The 16,446-nt window shown below is 44.6% G+C and overlaps 1 protein-coding gene and 1 long non-coding RNA gene across 2 annotated transcripts; both read right to left on the minus strand.

Moving 5' to 3' along the window:
- Positions 1 to 4,640: 4,640 nt before the first annotated feature.
- On the minus strand, positions 4,641 to 8,509 carry LOC123409728. Its single transcript, XM_045102589.1, has 4 exons — positions 7,977 to 8,509; positions 7,717 to 7,764; positions 4,982 to 5,034; positions 4,641 to 4,885 (listed from the first exon to the last, which is right to left on the minus strand). The coding sequence occupies exons 1-4, from the start codon at positions 8,355 to 8,357 to the stop codon at positions 4,882 to 4,884; spliced, it is 486 nt and encodes a 161-aa protein (XP_044958524.1). The 5' UTR covers positions 8,358 to 8,509; the 3' UTR covers positions 4,641 to 4,881.
- On the minus strand, positions 5,324 to 7,710 carry LOC123409729. Its single transcript, XR_006612893.1, has 2 exons — positions 6,586 to 7,710; positions 5,324 to 5,856 (listed from the first exon to the last, which is right to left on the minus strand). It is a non-coding gene; the product is annotated as an uncharacterized LOC123409729 (long non-coding RNA).
- Positions 8,510 to 16,446: the final 7,937 nt, after the last annotated feature.

A 16,446-nucleotide genomic window follows, 5' to 3' on the forward strand; every position in this document is an offset into this window, starting at 1 on the left:
GAAACCGAGGTGACGTGTAAAAAAAACTAAACTGAGGTGACGTCCAAAAAAAACTAAGGTGACATCTTTTTTAGGGACTCTTCCTTTGATACTCTTGAAACTTGAATGTTACCTCAAGCGGAGATCCTATGCATGTTTAAATACCATGAAAACTATCTCAAAGGCACTAGGAGTGAAGGTCGAAACACCATGAAGACGATAGCAAGGATAGATTAAGATGGCCACCAAGGGGAGACTCAAAGACCCTTCACGAAAACGATCTCGAAGGCACTAGGAGTGAAGGTCAAAACACCATGAAGACGATAGCAAGGATAGATTAAGATGGCCACCAAGGGGAGACTCCAAGACCCTCCACGTCCTGGGCATCTCGCCCACTCCCAGACATCCAGCCCTTGGAGATCCCACTAGCGCCAAGGCAGGCGGAGCAGCTACACGCACCCGACCCTTGGCCCGGACATCCGGCCATCACCCCGGAAATCTGGCCTAGACCCAGAAAACGAAGCTATCTGACCTTGTTGAGCCCAGACATTCGGCCAACAGTCCCGACATCCGCCCCTCACCTAAAGCCCCGGACATCTGACACCCTGGCCCGAAAATCTGCCCCTTGTGCGGGCAAACGCGGGCCACAAGCCACCTGATAGAGGCGAAGTTGTCTCTGTCTTTCGATGAGATGGTGACTATCGTTTTCAGTGGAGTAGACTTTGACGATCCGACTACGAACGTGCGAGGACGTCGCGCCTTAGCAATCGTTAAACCAACTCCGAGAGGTTATTGACCACGTCGGAACACGATCAACCTGACCATGAAGTTCTATTTTCTGCACGCAAATGAAGAACAAGCAAGAAACTGAAATTATAATATGGATATTGCGAATATAAGAGGAAAACTTTATTGATGAAGTGGGGTTCTGTGACGTCTTGGTCCCGTCGTAGAACACAAACGAAGGACCCAAAGTTACATCTATGGCGAACGTGTAATCTAAACAAAATCCATGTCTAAACGACACCCTAAGGGCTGGTCGTAGAACACAAACGAAGGACGCGAAGTTACCACTATGACGAACTTGTAATCTAAAAAAAACAAGTCTAAACGACACCCTAAGGGTTGTATATATGAGAGAATAGAGGGGAATTTCATGACACCATGGAGGAGGGGTCCGAAACAAACCTTAACTTAGTTTTCCCACACGTGGGCACTCTAAAAAAGACTATAGTGTGGTATTTTGAAATTACATGGACTTGGTCCAAAAATAAGGTGACACACTACATATAATAGCATATGGACAAAATTTATGAAGTGACATCTTGTATATTTTGTCCAAGCCTTCATGCTCTCCTTATGGTAGCTTCAACGTGCGAAAATCACCACTAAAAACTCCGTTGTTCCTTCCGCGTGCACACCTTCTTCTTCATACTTGACCCCGCTCCAGCGGCCATCCTTCTTGTTCATGTTAGATCCTTCATTCATAAGTAAACATAAGTATCTAATTTAGGCAACATCATATGTTCATGAACATCAGAAGGATTTCCAAGAAACGAAAGTACGTGATAATTCAATTGACGTGCGCAAGCTCTAGTAATTGGTCGAATGTAACACCCCTGGTTATCAGGTACACTAACCCATGTAATTAAGCTACAATGATGGTCAAGATTAAACTAATGCTTTTGCTAAACAATGTTTGATCAGAATTGGAATCATATTTCATTTCAAATTCCTATTCAAATTCAAAATCTTTTAATAAGTGGTTAAATATTTTCACAAACCTCCAAAAAAAAATCATGTTTGGGTTACAAATATTCACCTGGTATTTATAAAATTAGAACCAACATTTTATAAAGTATTTTAGTGACTTAAAACAATTATAGAAGAGGCCAAAACAATTAATTAAGAACCTTTTGAATTATGAAATATTCCAAACATTTTCAAATTGTCCTCAAACTTTTTGTGGCAATGTCAAAAAATGCAATAGGATTTATGGACCAAACTCCATATTTTTCAAAGGACAACTAATACTAGAATTAATTGAAAACAAGAACTGATAATGAAACACAAAAAGAAAAGGGAAAACATTAAAAAGCTACTTTACATGTGTACTCTATGTTGCTATAGTGCGAGGCTCAAGCCCATCACATGTCTTTCTTCCTCCTGTGTACACAGGAGGCGTGTAGCGGCCATCAGCACTCCATGGCCGCGCCATGCCTTGCATGGCTGCCATCCCCGACCTCCCAGATGCCTACAAGACCTACCACGTGCCTCCCCCAAACCCTAGTCACCTCTCCTTCCTCTCCCCCCCATGTCGTGACCTCCTATGTTTGCGCCGCTCGAGAAACATCATCGCCATGCTGCCTCAACAGACGCGGCCACCAGCCTCCCCAAGCTCTGAGACCGCGTCCAGGAGGACCGCCATCGTCGAATTCGTCCATTTCGAGCATCGAATCGATCCGGGGCGGCCCATACGCTCACAATCGCCGTCGTCTTCATTACCTTGGCCGCCCGCGGCTACTCCATCACGCGTGCCCCGCGGCTCTGCCGTTGCTTTGCTTATGCTCCTCACACTGCTACTGCCTTGCTGCCACTGCTTGCTAGCTGATGTTGCTTTGTCGTCGCTGCTGCTTACTAATGCTGCTCCCTTTCCGCGGTTGCTGCTCTACTGCTGCTGCCGCTTGCCGCTGCTATGTGTTTACTCGCCCCCTACCGTCGTGTACTACTCCTACCGCACCCGAGCGCTGCTCACCGGGCACGGCCTACTGCACGCGCTTGTCGTGGTGTGTTTCGGCCATGGCGGGCCGGGCATACGTGCAACGAGCATCTGACGCTCCTGCACAAGCGTCGTGTGCTCCTGTGCGTGCCTGCACCCATCCATTGAGTTAACTAGATAATGCCCGGCGGGTTGCTGTGGGAACTCTTTGTTCTACCAATATGATAGTATATTATAAGTTAATTAGCTTTATGTGCATAGTAGATATATGATACTTATTGCGTGCATTATGTGAATTGTAAATAAATATTCTGCATTTTAGTACATAAGTACCAAATATAGCCAAGTAGTTGTTACATAAGTTCTTAGGTGTTACAACAGATAATGGTAACATAAATATAATATGAGATAACAAATATGGTGGTCGAGAAAAATTGATAGTACTAGGTTGTTGTCTTTGTTAAACAAAGAACATCTACGACAACTTATATAGCTGATCATTAGTGAGAAGTACTACTTCCTCTTTCGAAATAAAAAAGGAAAACGTTTTCCTTCGGCATGCCGGCGGAAGCAACGCGCCGGTCGCTCGCTGTCCACGCGTCTTGCACGCGACCCGTGCGTATGGTTATGCAACATTTTCCCCTGCGGTGATCGTTTAAATTTGCTACAACCAGTGTTCAAATTTGTTAAATTTGTCCACTAAAAAAGCTGCATATACATTTGGTTGCAACCTTAGTTTGTCGGATTTTTTGCTATAACCGGTTATTTTTTTGCTACAACTGTGTTAATTTTTGCTATAACCGGTATCATTTTTTGGTGTAACAGTTCGCTAAAAAAGTTACATACACGTTCGTCAGAGTTGCAACCCGAGTTCACCGGATTGTGTTGCTACAACCCTTATTTTGTTTTGCTACCACGCATCATCAACTTCGTTTTTTTGTTACGATCACGTTGATATTTTGTTTGCTACAACTATATTTTTGTTGCAACCGTGGACGAAAATTACTGCATCGTGGATAAAATTTATTGCATCAAGAAATTTTGCTGTATGGAGATCTAATGGTGCGACCCGCGTGCAGCTGTCGGATCGGACGGTCTGCGTGTGGCCGGCCGAAAGTTTTGGCGGCCGCACCGAGGCAAAGCACTGTCCAATGGAAAAGGGGATGTTGGAGGCAAAGCTAATGAAAAACTAATGTCACTACTAGTTTTGATTCACACGGCTTCAAAACTTCGATGGAATGTTTGTTTATTCCTGGAGTAAGTTTATCTACTAATTTAGATACAGGCTTTATCTACAAAGGCCAGTAGTACCATTCTTACAAAGGAGTCGTATGCCTACGAGCCAACATTTTGTCCCTAGCAATCTTGGTCCACCAATCCCCTACAAGGAGTCGTATGCCTACGAGCCGCCGCTCGATTGCGCCTGGGAATCGAAGCCCCTCGATGGAATTCCTGGAGTGATGGTAAAGCTAGAAGAAGGTACAACAGATACAGGCTTAGGAAGGTATGATTTCCATGGTGTCTATCTTTTCTGGTAGGTTGACCCGTAGCCTACAGATTGAATTTATTTTCATGTCGTCTGATTTGCATTTGTGTTCTTTTTTTTTGCAAGATTGGAGGTGTTGGATGCTGTTTGTATTTTGAGTGATTCGAAAACCTAACGAGAGAATGTCTCTGATCATTTTGGAGCAGAGGCAACAAAACATTCAGCTCAGGGATGAACCAGAGAAAGAGAGAAGAGAAAGTCTCTGATCATTTTCTGATGATGACAGTGGGATTCTGGGTGCAAGCATGAGACAATTTGTATCAGTAGTTTGTATTGGCAGTACTTTATGTATCAATGAGAATGTATCGGAATATTGTCTGAAAAATGCAAGAGTTTGTTTGTCTCAACACTATTTTGCGGCATACATCACAGCAACATCAAGCAACAAAGTTGGCATACAAAACAACAATATCCATCATATTTATAAGATTATACAAGGTCCAAGCATACATGGCACCGGCCCCTTTCCATGTCCGCAAAACAGCCGTCCCAAACCACAAGGAGAGTCGTCACTCGTCAGGGGGTGCTTTGCCCGGTTTGTGCAGATTTAGGGGGTTAAGTGAGCCAAAATTGAGTGCAGGGGTGATGTACTCCAAATCTGGGAGTTCAGGGGGTTATATATATTTAACTCCTTTTTTTACCTGAAAAGTGACAAATGTCATCTGTAAGGTGTAATCTGGAGAATTATCTCCCAAGAAAGGAAGAAAAAATGCATGTGCGAGGAATCATTATCTTACAAATAGTCCTTTGCATGGCGATGTTTGCACTTTCTTTCTTCACTATGGAAGCGCTGGAACAAAAATCTTTGGTTTATAGGGAAATCCATGCATTTATGTGCCTAAGAAATAACAGTCTCCAAAACAACATGAAAGGATAACCTCACAATAAAATAGTACTCCCTCCGTACCTAAATATAAGTCTTTTAAGATATTTCACTAGGTATCTACATACAAAGCAAAATGAATGAATCTATACTCTAAAAAATGTCTATATACATCCGTATGTAGTCCATTAATGGAACCTCTAGAAAGAGGTATATTTAGGAACGGAGGGAGTAAGATAGTAGGGCAAAGTTACGATTTATGAATGGAGTATGGAGCCATGGATGAATTTGTACAACTCAAGATAAATCAAATGGCGTGAGGAAGCTACGTACATAGGGAAGAGGAACTCCAAATTTCACCCAATTGTATGAGCGAAAAAATACACACAAGAAGCAAAATAAACAACCAATTTGAGAGATATAATTGGCGATTAAATAAGGAATACCGGCTCATGGGAGAGGTCATCGGCACCATCGAAGGAAAGGAGGTGCGCACCGCGGATGGTGATGTATGTTCCCTACTCCATCGGGTGGGTGGAGTACAACTGAGGGCCCGACGCCGCTAGCTTCCGGACAGAGCAGTGGATCGTCGGCGACGGTGCGCCTGGGTCGCTGCCCAAGGAGGGACCACAGATCTGTGTGGGCAAAGTTTTAGCATACCCGCATGTGAAGACGATGGTGCTGGCGTGCAGGTTCTTCAGTTTCTAGCTTGTGGAGGGGCACCCCGTCAAGTATGGAACCATGGACATCTCTGTGTGCACGTCGTCAAGGTCCACGTTGCCAGATTACCTGATTGTGAATAATTAAGATACTCAGCAAAAAGCGAGTCATGGAAAATCGATTGATGGGGAAATTAATTAGGGATTCTCTCTCTACAAAGCCGATTAATCCTCCAAATACATTAGATCAGATAGTAGTTACGGGGCATCGTAGCAGTCGAGAGAGAGAATCACGCCAGGTAATACTGAGCCGAATCTCTTGAACACCATCAGTTCTACGAGGAAGGATGAACTCCAGCGTTGCATCTCCATGCCACGACGGTGGAGGGCCTTAAGGACACTGGTAGCCAGTGCTATGGAGGCTGGCCAGTGGGCAGTGGTGACACTGGTTCACATAGAGGAAGTTGGAGATGCGAAGGGGTGGAGAGGATTTGCCATGGGGTTGCAATAGGGATGGTAAAGCAGGAATATGGTCGGGGTCAGAGTGGATGAGGAATGGAGAGGGGTTGCGATGAGGGGATGTTGAGGAAACTGATGGTGGATAAAGAGACAAAAGCTAAATAGGTGGGCACTTATGGGCTTCAGTGGAAGACACACGACCAACCGTGTGGTGGAGAAAATAACTTCTGGAGACACGATGCCACTTAGATGGATAGTAACACTGTATGCGCAACGCATGTGTAATCGAATGAATTTTCTCATTCATTAGATTATCAACGGATGAAAACAATGGATATCTAGCATACACAAGTAACGAGCTACCCTAGAAATGAGGAACTTAAGTTGAATGAAAATAAACCTAAAAAGATCGGAAAGACATTTCGGCTCCCGGGAGCATGGACCGCATTTTCCTGCATGTCTGCTACACCAAGGACCTTGTTCGAATCAGCCAGGGCACCAAATTTGAAGCTCCGGTGTGGGAAAGATGTTGCTTTGGCTGCCTTTGCTCGTCAATGCCTCCTTGGCCTATAGCAACCAGCTGTAGCACACTCCCAAGAGGAAAAAAATCACAAGATTTGGTATATTGATCACGCTGCATAATATCAGATTCATAACTGAATCACATTTCACTCCTCTAATAACAAAGAAGCAAACGGGATATAATTATCACTCAGGAATATCTCATAAAACAAAAGAATCAACAAAATACACAATATATCACTTATAAAAGGGTAAAACTTTGAGATACACAAAATGCCTAGACATAAATTTAATAAAAGGGACATAAGGGACGAGATCTACGACCCAGATTTTTACCTATATCAGTACCTTTTACTTGGCCTAAATGAAGCTAATGTTTGCTAGGCTACATTAGAACCTCAAAAGTTATGCCACACTTCAGATTTATGGATAGGCCACGATTTAAAGATCAAGTGGTTGCCATGTTCAACAACACAATGGGGGGTCACTTATTTAAACGTCACGAATTGAGCAATAGCAGACATACCAAAACTGATGTCAAAACAAAGAACTTGATGTTTTGCAATATTTACCATGCATTAAAACAGTTCATATGGCTTGCCTTCTCCACATCGCTACCAAAGTTATGCCTTCTCCATGTATTAAAACACTCTTTTGGGACATGGGATGCATGACTTAGTACTCTATATGACATGGATGCTTGAAGGTGGCTAAATTTGGACAATAAATTTTTTGACACCTCTCGATAAATCAATTTCACTCTAACAAATGTTAGAGTAGACTGGGCAATCGTTCATTCACCAGAATCATCACGATGTTTATGAAACTCTTACAAAAGCAAACCTCTACAGCCATCGAATCTGGTAAGCTAACAAGTTGTAAAATGTGTAGGGTAAAAGATTACTAAATCATTTGTAGTACCTGATGAATACCCAATGCATAAAAATAATGTGCGTTAAGAATTGCAAAAGGAGGTGATCTGAAAGTTCGTTTGACATTACGCACTCACCTTTGCAACGTCAGGTGCGGGTCGGCAATATGGCAGTGACACCCGGCTCTGGAAATATATATACATCAGGGTGATTCCCCTCTCATTACATCTATCAAAAGGGTCAAGTCTTTAGATACGTGCCTACAAACATGCAAGAGTACAAGTAGTATATTTCCCTAATGAAATATGAAATACCTACACACATGATTCTGCTCCCAGATTTATTCTCTAATGAATAACTTGAACAGAGGGGGGGGGGGGGGGGGAGAGGTCGTCACCTTCCTTGGTAGAAAACAGGGGGGGGCCAAATTAAACCCTTTCACACAAGCAACCAGAAGAGATCGGCAACTGCACAGATCGCACAAATCAGATGGCGAGAATACCAAGGGAGAAGAGAAAGGGAGGAGGGATTCATATCCTGGTCGAGAAGAGGCTCCTGTTCCTATTCTTGTTGTTGGGGAGGAGACTTGAGATCTCCCACAGCAGGGTTGCCATGGGTGGAGGTGAAAGAGAGGGGGTCGCCATGGGTGGAGGTGGGCTAGTGTTTCGGGCGCTCGAGGAGAACTCCAAGGCTGTGGCTGCTGCCAGATCAACGTCCAGATACGATGACGGAGACGGAGCTCCTCTACCAATGCGTGGTTGTGGGGAAGGAGCTCCATGGCACCGTCGTCGTCCTCTCCCGGCGGAGGCGGCGCTTCGCGCGGGCGCGGCCTCGGAGGTCGGCGAGGACCAGGCGGCCGGGCGAGGACCAGGCGGCCGGGCGCGGGGCATCCTTGCTTCTCCTCCTGCTCGGGCACCTGTTCACCATGATAGTTTTTTTAAGGCAGCGATGCGGGCGTCGGGTGGGCCGCAACAGTTGGAGAAGGTCGTGGGCACAAGGAGGTTGATACGGAAGATCCGTTTTCATTTTCGTTAACGAAGATGTTTAGACCATTGATGATATGATTAGCGGTTAAGATTGTGATTTGGATCTACCTCTTCGTCCTTATATAGTATAGATTATTTCTTAGGAAAAAGTAACAATTTTTTGTAGCAAAAAGGAGTAAACCTCCAAGAGCCATAGGCCGAATATTATTAGAAAGAAGGAGAAGTAGTGCACAAAGGTTAGCATTTTAGGCGAACTAGAACTGAGAACCCACGGAACTGAGACGTTCCGAAAATTCAAAAGGACGGCAACAACCGTCAAAACAGCTAAAAAGGGTGGCAAACCAGCCACTCAAGAAAGGTTGCCGATATGAGTAACACAACCGGCCGCCCTCCATGTCCCAATATCTTCTCTGATCAGATCCAAAACTCTGAAGGGGCTACTCGCTTCCCGCTCAAAAATTCTAGAATTTCTTTCCTTCCAAATCCTCCAGTGAATCAAGATGGAGATTATGTCAAAGTTCCGACGCATAGGCTTGGGAACTAACTTACATGCTTGCAGCCACCTTCCGTATTGCTGAAACGATCCTTCGATATCCGATAATCCGCCCGTGTCCAATCTCTGAACAATAGCTAAACCTGTTGTGTGAACCTAAAGTGCACGAACAGGTGTGTGCAGTCCTCCGACGTCACAAGGCACAGAGGGCAGTAGCCGTTTGAGGGCCAACCCCTGCGTTCCAAGTTGTCCGCAGTCAGGCACCGGCGATGAAGCACCAGCCACATGAAAAACTTGCATCTTGGAGGAGCTTTGGATTTCCAAATTAGTTTATAGCAGGCGAAGCGCACCGAGGCAAGAAAGAACATGCTGATGTGGCAAGCTATGGATAGGCTGCACGTTGAGATAAATCAAGTAGTAGGGGTGAACTTCTTAGGTATATAGGATGCTAGGATAAGTTTAGTGTTAGACAAACTTAGTTGACCCACTAACGTATGGACCCCGTTAAATGAAGTTAGTTCTATTTAGTTGATCAGCTGTAGTGTATGACTTGTAGGTCCAATGACCATGTGGACCAGTCAAACTTTGATTAGTCAACTTGTGGACTAGACTGCTCACTAGATTGCTCGACCCCACTAGTTAGCCTGTGTGGATAGTTCTCACGCCCAAGATGCGGTCCTATCCTTATTTTGGCACGAGGGCCTCGACAAGGATAGAAACGCATCTCGTCGTTTCGTAAGAATGGATATCGTTACAAGTACATGTCCTGAAAATATGAGTATAAGGAGTTGGCTTACACTCGCCACAAGCTACATCAGAGTCACATTAATACAACAATGTACAATCATCATGAAGAAGAGCAGGGTCCGACTTCAGACGAAAAAAAACGATAAAAGAACGACGTCCATCCTTGCTATCCCAGGCTGCCGGTCTGGAACCCATGCTAGATCGAAGAAGAAGAAGAAGAAACTCCAAATATCACAATGAGCGCGCTCACGTCAAAGTAACTCTTTACCTGTACCTGTGACTGATGTTGTAGTAAGTTGTGATCCACAGGGGACTCAACAATCTCATTTCCAAAGGTATCAAGACTAGCAAAGCTTAATGGGTGAGGTATGGTTAAGTGGTGAGGCTGCAACACGCGACTAAGCATTTATTTGGGTGGCTATCTTACGAGTACAAGAATAAGAGGGGGATGATCTACACACAGCGGACGTGAACTACCCATGATCAAAAGAATGATCCTGAACACCTACTTACGCTAGACATACCCCACCGTGTCCTCGATCGGAGAAGGAGCTCACGAAGGAGACAGTCATGGTTACACACTCACTTGGTAAGTTTTAATTAAGTTTACTTCAGGTCGTCTAGAAGCGGATGCTGAACAAAGTTTCCACGTTGCCACATAACCGCGGGCACGACTTTTTGAAAGATTTAACCCTGCAGGGGTGCTCCAACTAGTCCATCTCAAATTACCACAAGCCGCATAGAAAACCTCGATCACAAAACTTGTGATCTCCATAGATTCCTTAGTGGAAAACCTCAACTCTGAGATAGCCCAAAGAATCACCGGAATCTCGATGCACAAGATATTTCATCAAAGGTAAAACTAATCCAGCAAGGCCGCCCGACGTGTCGACGAACCCGATAGGAGCCGCGTATCTCATTCTCAGGACACGACGGATAAGAGAAGCGTACGGTGGCCTGACATACATCTCCCGAGTTGCCCCGGATTGGCCCCGCACGGTGCTCTAGTTTGGACCAACACTCATGACGAGCACTGGCCCGGAGGTTGATTAAGTTTCCTCGAGTTAATTACTCCCTATGTGGTTCATTAATTATTAGGCAAATGTAGTACCAAAGTTGGGCCTTGCGAGACCAGTCTTAAACTAAACCAAATTATCAAGGGGTCCCCATAACAACCTCGATCGTGTTAGGAGCGCTCAATTATGGAACATAACACGGGTAGCCGAAACTAAGGCCACAAAGGTGAAACAAAACACCAGGCTAGAAAGCCGATCCTTCCACCTTTTACCAAGTATATAGGTGCATTAAATTAAGTAGCAATAATATGGTGATGTAACAAGGATCCATGTTATCACATGGAAGCAACTGCACCTGCAACTAGCAATGCTAACACATGGTTAAGCAAGCGGTAACATAGCCAATCAGTGGTTTGCTAGGTTGTGAACAGGTTGAAGGTTTTCATGGCAATGTTGAGAGGCTGACATATAAGTGGTACGCAGCGAGACATATTGAAAGAGACGAGACAACTAGCATGGCATTGATAGTAATGATATCTAGGGAAATGGTCATCTTGCGTGTGATCCCTCTTGGAAGAAGAACGACTCCGTGAAGCAGATGAACCGACATAGTCGAACGGGTGCTCACATTCGGACACGCTTACGGAACTCTATCGAGATGAAGCAAACCGGAAACAAGCATCAACACACGATAACACCATAGCATATGCACGTCATGATGCACAACACATATGATGCATGATTGGTTTCAATTATGCAAGGTATGGCATGACAATTCACAACAGCCAAACGCTACACATTAAGTGAAGCTCAATATGCAACGAGTTGCATATTGACGAAACTCCACATTTATTTAATTAGTTCACTCTCATTTAGGTACACGACAACATTGAATGTTGTTTAAACATGGCAACGGGTGAAGCACAAATTAAACTACCTATCTAGGCATTTTAAATGAGACCGAAAACGACATATAGCCCCATGTGTTAAATTATAAATCTGTCCAGATTTGTCCTAATCAGATTTTATGTTTGTTGAAAGGAAAAACAAAGTGGTTCACGTGATTCTACTTGTCGTTCTAGTCCATTTACATATATGGCTCATCTCCAACGGATCTACGAATAATTAACTACGATCTAAACTGTTTTGTAAGTGCATCTAGTGCCCCTTAGTGATTTTGGTGGTTTGAAGACTTATAGGTTAAGTATCTAATGTGTTTATGAGTGTAAACAGGATCTATAAGTCGCGGAGGAGTTTGAAATATTCGATGAATATGGACCCCTAAAAATGTATATCTTCGGTTGAAGAAATTGGTCTGAAGCCGAAGATTTGAATCGCGAAGAATTTGCGATGAAATTGATATTCCTCATGAAGATATTGAAATTGAGGAATTCGGTGTGTCCTGAAGAAAATCATTCTGAAGACTTTGAAGCATGAAGATTTACTCTTTTTGTTTTGTTTTCTTCCCACTTGAGTAATAGGAACACCGTACTGTTAAAGGGGGTCGAGGTAATACATTGGAATGAATTTCCTCATGATGCTCAACCCAAGCCTAATCCTACCAAAAGCCTCAAGTGAGGAATATGAGTGACATGAGGACTCTCACAGTTGAGGGTCCCGACCGTTTCGATAGCCACGCCACATCATTGGTCTTATCCACACCAACGGTCATATTATTTAAGGGCATTAATGTCAAATCATGTCGGGATGCTCCCAGGCTATAAATAGCCGCCCCCACAACCATTAGCTAGTTGGCTGCTCCATTAGAAACTGACACTTGTCATAAGAGCAACCCAAATTCCTCAGAGTCTTCGAGAGTAATTCATCAGTGAGGAAATACCCCAAACACCAAACCACAAACCGAAAACCAAGTGATTGAGCATCACTGAAGCAGTTGTTCCTGTGTGGGACGGAAGCCTTTTACCTTTGAGGACTGTGCATCCTCCAGACGGTTAGGCGTCATGGTCTAGAGCAATCCAGCAGTCAATTGTGGATCGCCGGGTGACCAAGTTTGTGAGGGTTTGGAAGTCTGCCCTGAAGACTTACCACGAGTGTTGGGCGAGGACTGTGTGTTCTTAGCCCAATGAGAATACGATAGGGACTGTGTGTCTTTTGGTTTCAATACCAAGCCGCTCCAAACCAGATGTACAACTGTCACAGCAGTTGGAACTCGGTCATCAACTACTGTCTTCGCTGTGAAACGGGTTCTAATTCCTCAACTCTTTATATTCCTCAGATTATGTGTTGATGATTTTCATTATCACTGTTTGAAGAATTTGCTGAAGACTTTCTCTGAAATTCCTCAACCCCAAATTCTTCACGCAAGTTAATCCTCATCTGTTTTCTGCATGCCTGCTTACTGTGCAATCAGTTTTCATATTCTTCATCCTGAAAAATTGCTGTAGTGAAACTTTGCACTCCTGATCCTTTACTGTTTCCGCTGTAAGTTAGTCATCAGTGAGGAATTTCCTCAAAAGGAATTTCCATAGTGATGAAATTCTAAAAATCTCCTATTCACCCCCCTCTAGTCGATATAACGCACTTTCACATTTCTATCACGCTGATATGCAAACCGATGCAAACAACATGCTAAACAGTTTTAAATATGCATGAGAGTTGAAAAATATTAATCTACGCAAAATTTTACATGTTTTACATATATAACTTGTCGTGATCCGACGCACGGTTTAAAATTTACGGGTGTTTAAAATTCATGCTATTTTGTGAAATTTGTCGTAAATGAAGAGAAACCGCATGACGAAAAATAGAACGCATGGGCTGAATCTGGTGCAACCGGGCCGAAACAGAGCATGGCACAAGTTAACTATAATGCATAGGGCGAGGGATAGATGGTCTGCCGCAGCTCATCTCGGGCCCATCGGAGCTGGGCCGGCTCGATGCAGCCGGGGCAGGCCGGATCGGCTCGGGCGAGCTCACGGAGGGAGGCCGCGTGGGGCTGTGCGTGGTTGGAGCGTTGGCTGGGCCAGCTGTAGTGGCGGCCCATCGAGGTGCTGACGAGGCCGACGCTTGGCGCTGGTGACGGCCCACGCGGCGCAGCGCACATGGTCAACGCGGCCGGCCGGTGCGTCATCCTCCCACGCGCATGCACGAGGTCAAGGGCCATGGCGCTGGTGGAAGAAGAGGCGGCCGTGGCGATGCAGTGCTGCGGCGGTAGGATGAGGAGCCGTTGGATCTGGGCGGATCCGGGCGCGGGCGTCCAATTCCTGACGGCGAAAGGGGGGCTGGCCAGATCAGGGCTTGGCGGAAGCGGCAGGCGGCAATGGAGTGCCCATGCAATGCAGATGATGCGCATGATGCGATGATGAATTCGACACAAAATCTAATCACACGACGGCAATGGAATAAGAGGGGAATCTTCTGGAGCGTCGGTCTCGGGCTGTTACAACTCTCCTACACTAACAAGAGATCCCGCCCCGAGATCTAAGAATGAAAGGGGAAGAGGAAGAGAAAGAGAGGTAAAACTTAGTCACTTCTTTGACAAACGAGTGAAACCAATGAATCTTGAAGGTTGGAAGAGATGAGGAATGATATGAGAAACAAACAAGGATTCAAACAAAATTTCGGCAGCACTTCGGTAGGAAATTGAGGACAAAATTAGATAAGATGAAAAGATCTTGAGAAGATTCATTACAAGCCAACTAAATTGATAAGCAAGGAAAAAAACATGATCTTGACAACCCGAAAAGACTGATATAAAAAGGACAACATCACAACATCTCCGAACAAGAGAATAGAAACTAGATCATTGGGAAGAAAGAACGAAGAAGAAAATGACAACTACTGCAATTGGATATGACAAGTAGCCTTACATGAAAAATTGAACGGAGTTGTTGGAAAACCAACAACGGAAAGAACAAGCTTGTAGTGGACTTATGATAACCATCTCCAATAATGAGTTGACAACCAGCCACTAAGAGAAACAAGGATTGATCGGATGCAACAACAAAGGGAAAACTTCATACACCAAGAGGATATATTGAGAACTTGGATTAATGGCAACACCATAAAAGCAACAATCCTTAGAAAAAGCTTTAGGCGAAGTCTAAACCAAGATAGATCAACGAAGAAATCATGGGTTAAATCATCTTATTATCAAAGAATTTGATGGTTCTATTGTTGGGGAACGTTGCATGGAAAACAAAAAATTTCCTACGCACACGAAGACCTATCATGGTGATGATCATCTACGAGAGGGAGATCAGATCTACATACCCTTGTAGATCACTAAGCGGGAAGCGTTAAGAAATGTGGTTGATGTAGTGGAACGTCTTCGCGATCCAAATCTCTGCCGTCCCACGATCCATCCCGATCTAGTACCGAACGGACGACACCTTCGCGTTCAACACACGTACAGCTCGATGACGATCTCCGCCTTCTTGATCCAGCAAGAGAGATGGGGAAGTAGATGAGTTTTCCGGCAGCGTGACGATGCGCTGGTGGTGGTGGTGATCTATTCCTGCACGGCTTCGCCTAAGCACAGTAGAAATCCGATCTAGAGGAAGAACTGCAAACTAGAGGAGAGGGTTGCACATGGCTGAAATTGTGTCTCAAAAACACTAAAACCTCTAGTATATATAGGAGGAAGGAGGGCTATCCTTGAGCACCAAGGGAAAACCCCTTGGGCTTGACCGGAGCTAGAGAGGAGGAGTCCTCCTCCAATCCTACTTGGAGTAGGATTCCTCCCCAAGTTGTCCACCTCTTTTGGTTTTTTCCACTTTTACCTCATGGGATTTCTTTGTTGACTAGTCAGCCCACTAAGAGATATTGCGCCACCATCAAGTCAACATGGCCCTCTTGGGTATTGGTGGGCCCCCGGTACCCATTCGTCACTCCGTGTACACTGCCGACAATGCCCGAAATTCTTCCGGAATCCAAATACCAACTTTCTATATATCAATCTTTGTTTCCGGACCATTTCGGAAACCCTCGTGATGTCCGGGATCTCATCCGGGACTCTGAACAAAACTTCGGTCACCAGCACCTATAACTCGACTATACCGAAACGTCACCGAACCTTAAGTGTGCAGACCCCGCGGATTCGAGAACTATGTAGACATGACCTGAGACACTCCTCGGTCAATATACAATAGCGGGAGCTGGATGTCCATGTTCGATCCTACATAATTTACGAAGATCTTATCGGTCGAACCTCTATGCCAAGGATTCATATAATCCCGTATACCATTCCCTTTGTCCTTCGGTATGTTACTTGCCCGAGATTTGATCGTCGTTATCTCTATACCTATTTCAATCTCGTTACCGGCAAGTCTCTTTACTCGTTCCGTAATAAAAGATCCCACGACTAACTCTTTAGTCACATTGCTTGCAAGGCTTATATGTGATGTTGTATTACCGAGTGGGCCCCGAGATACCTCTCCGTCGCACGGAATTACAAATCCCATTCTTAATCCATGCTAACTCAACGGACACCTTCGGAGATGCCTGTAGAGTACCTTTATAGTCACCTAGTAACGTTGCGACGTTTGATACACACAAGGCATTCCTCCGGTGTCAGTGAGTTACATGATCTCATGGTCATAGGAATGGATACTTGACATGCAGAAAACAATAGCAACAAAATGACATGATCATATGATACGTTCA

The sequence above is a fragment of the Hordeum vulgare genome, chromosome 7H (genome assembly GCF_904849725.1).
Source record: "Hordeum vulgare subsp. vulgare chromosome 7H, MorexV3_pseudomolecules_assembly, whole genome shotgun sequence".
Lineage (NCBI taxonomy): Eukaryota > Viridiplantae > Streptophyta > Magnoliopsida > Poales > Poaceae > Hordeum > Hordeum vulgare.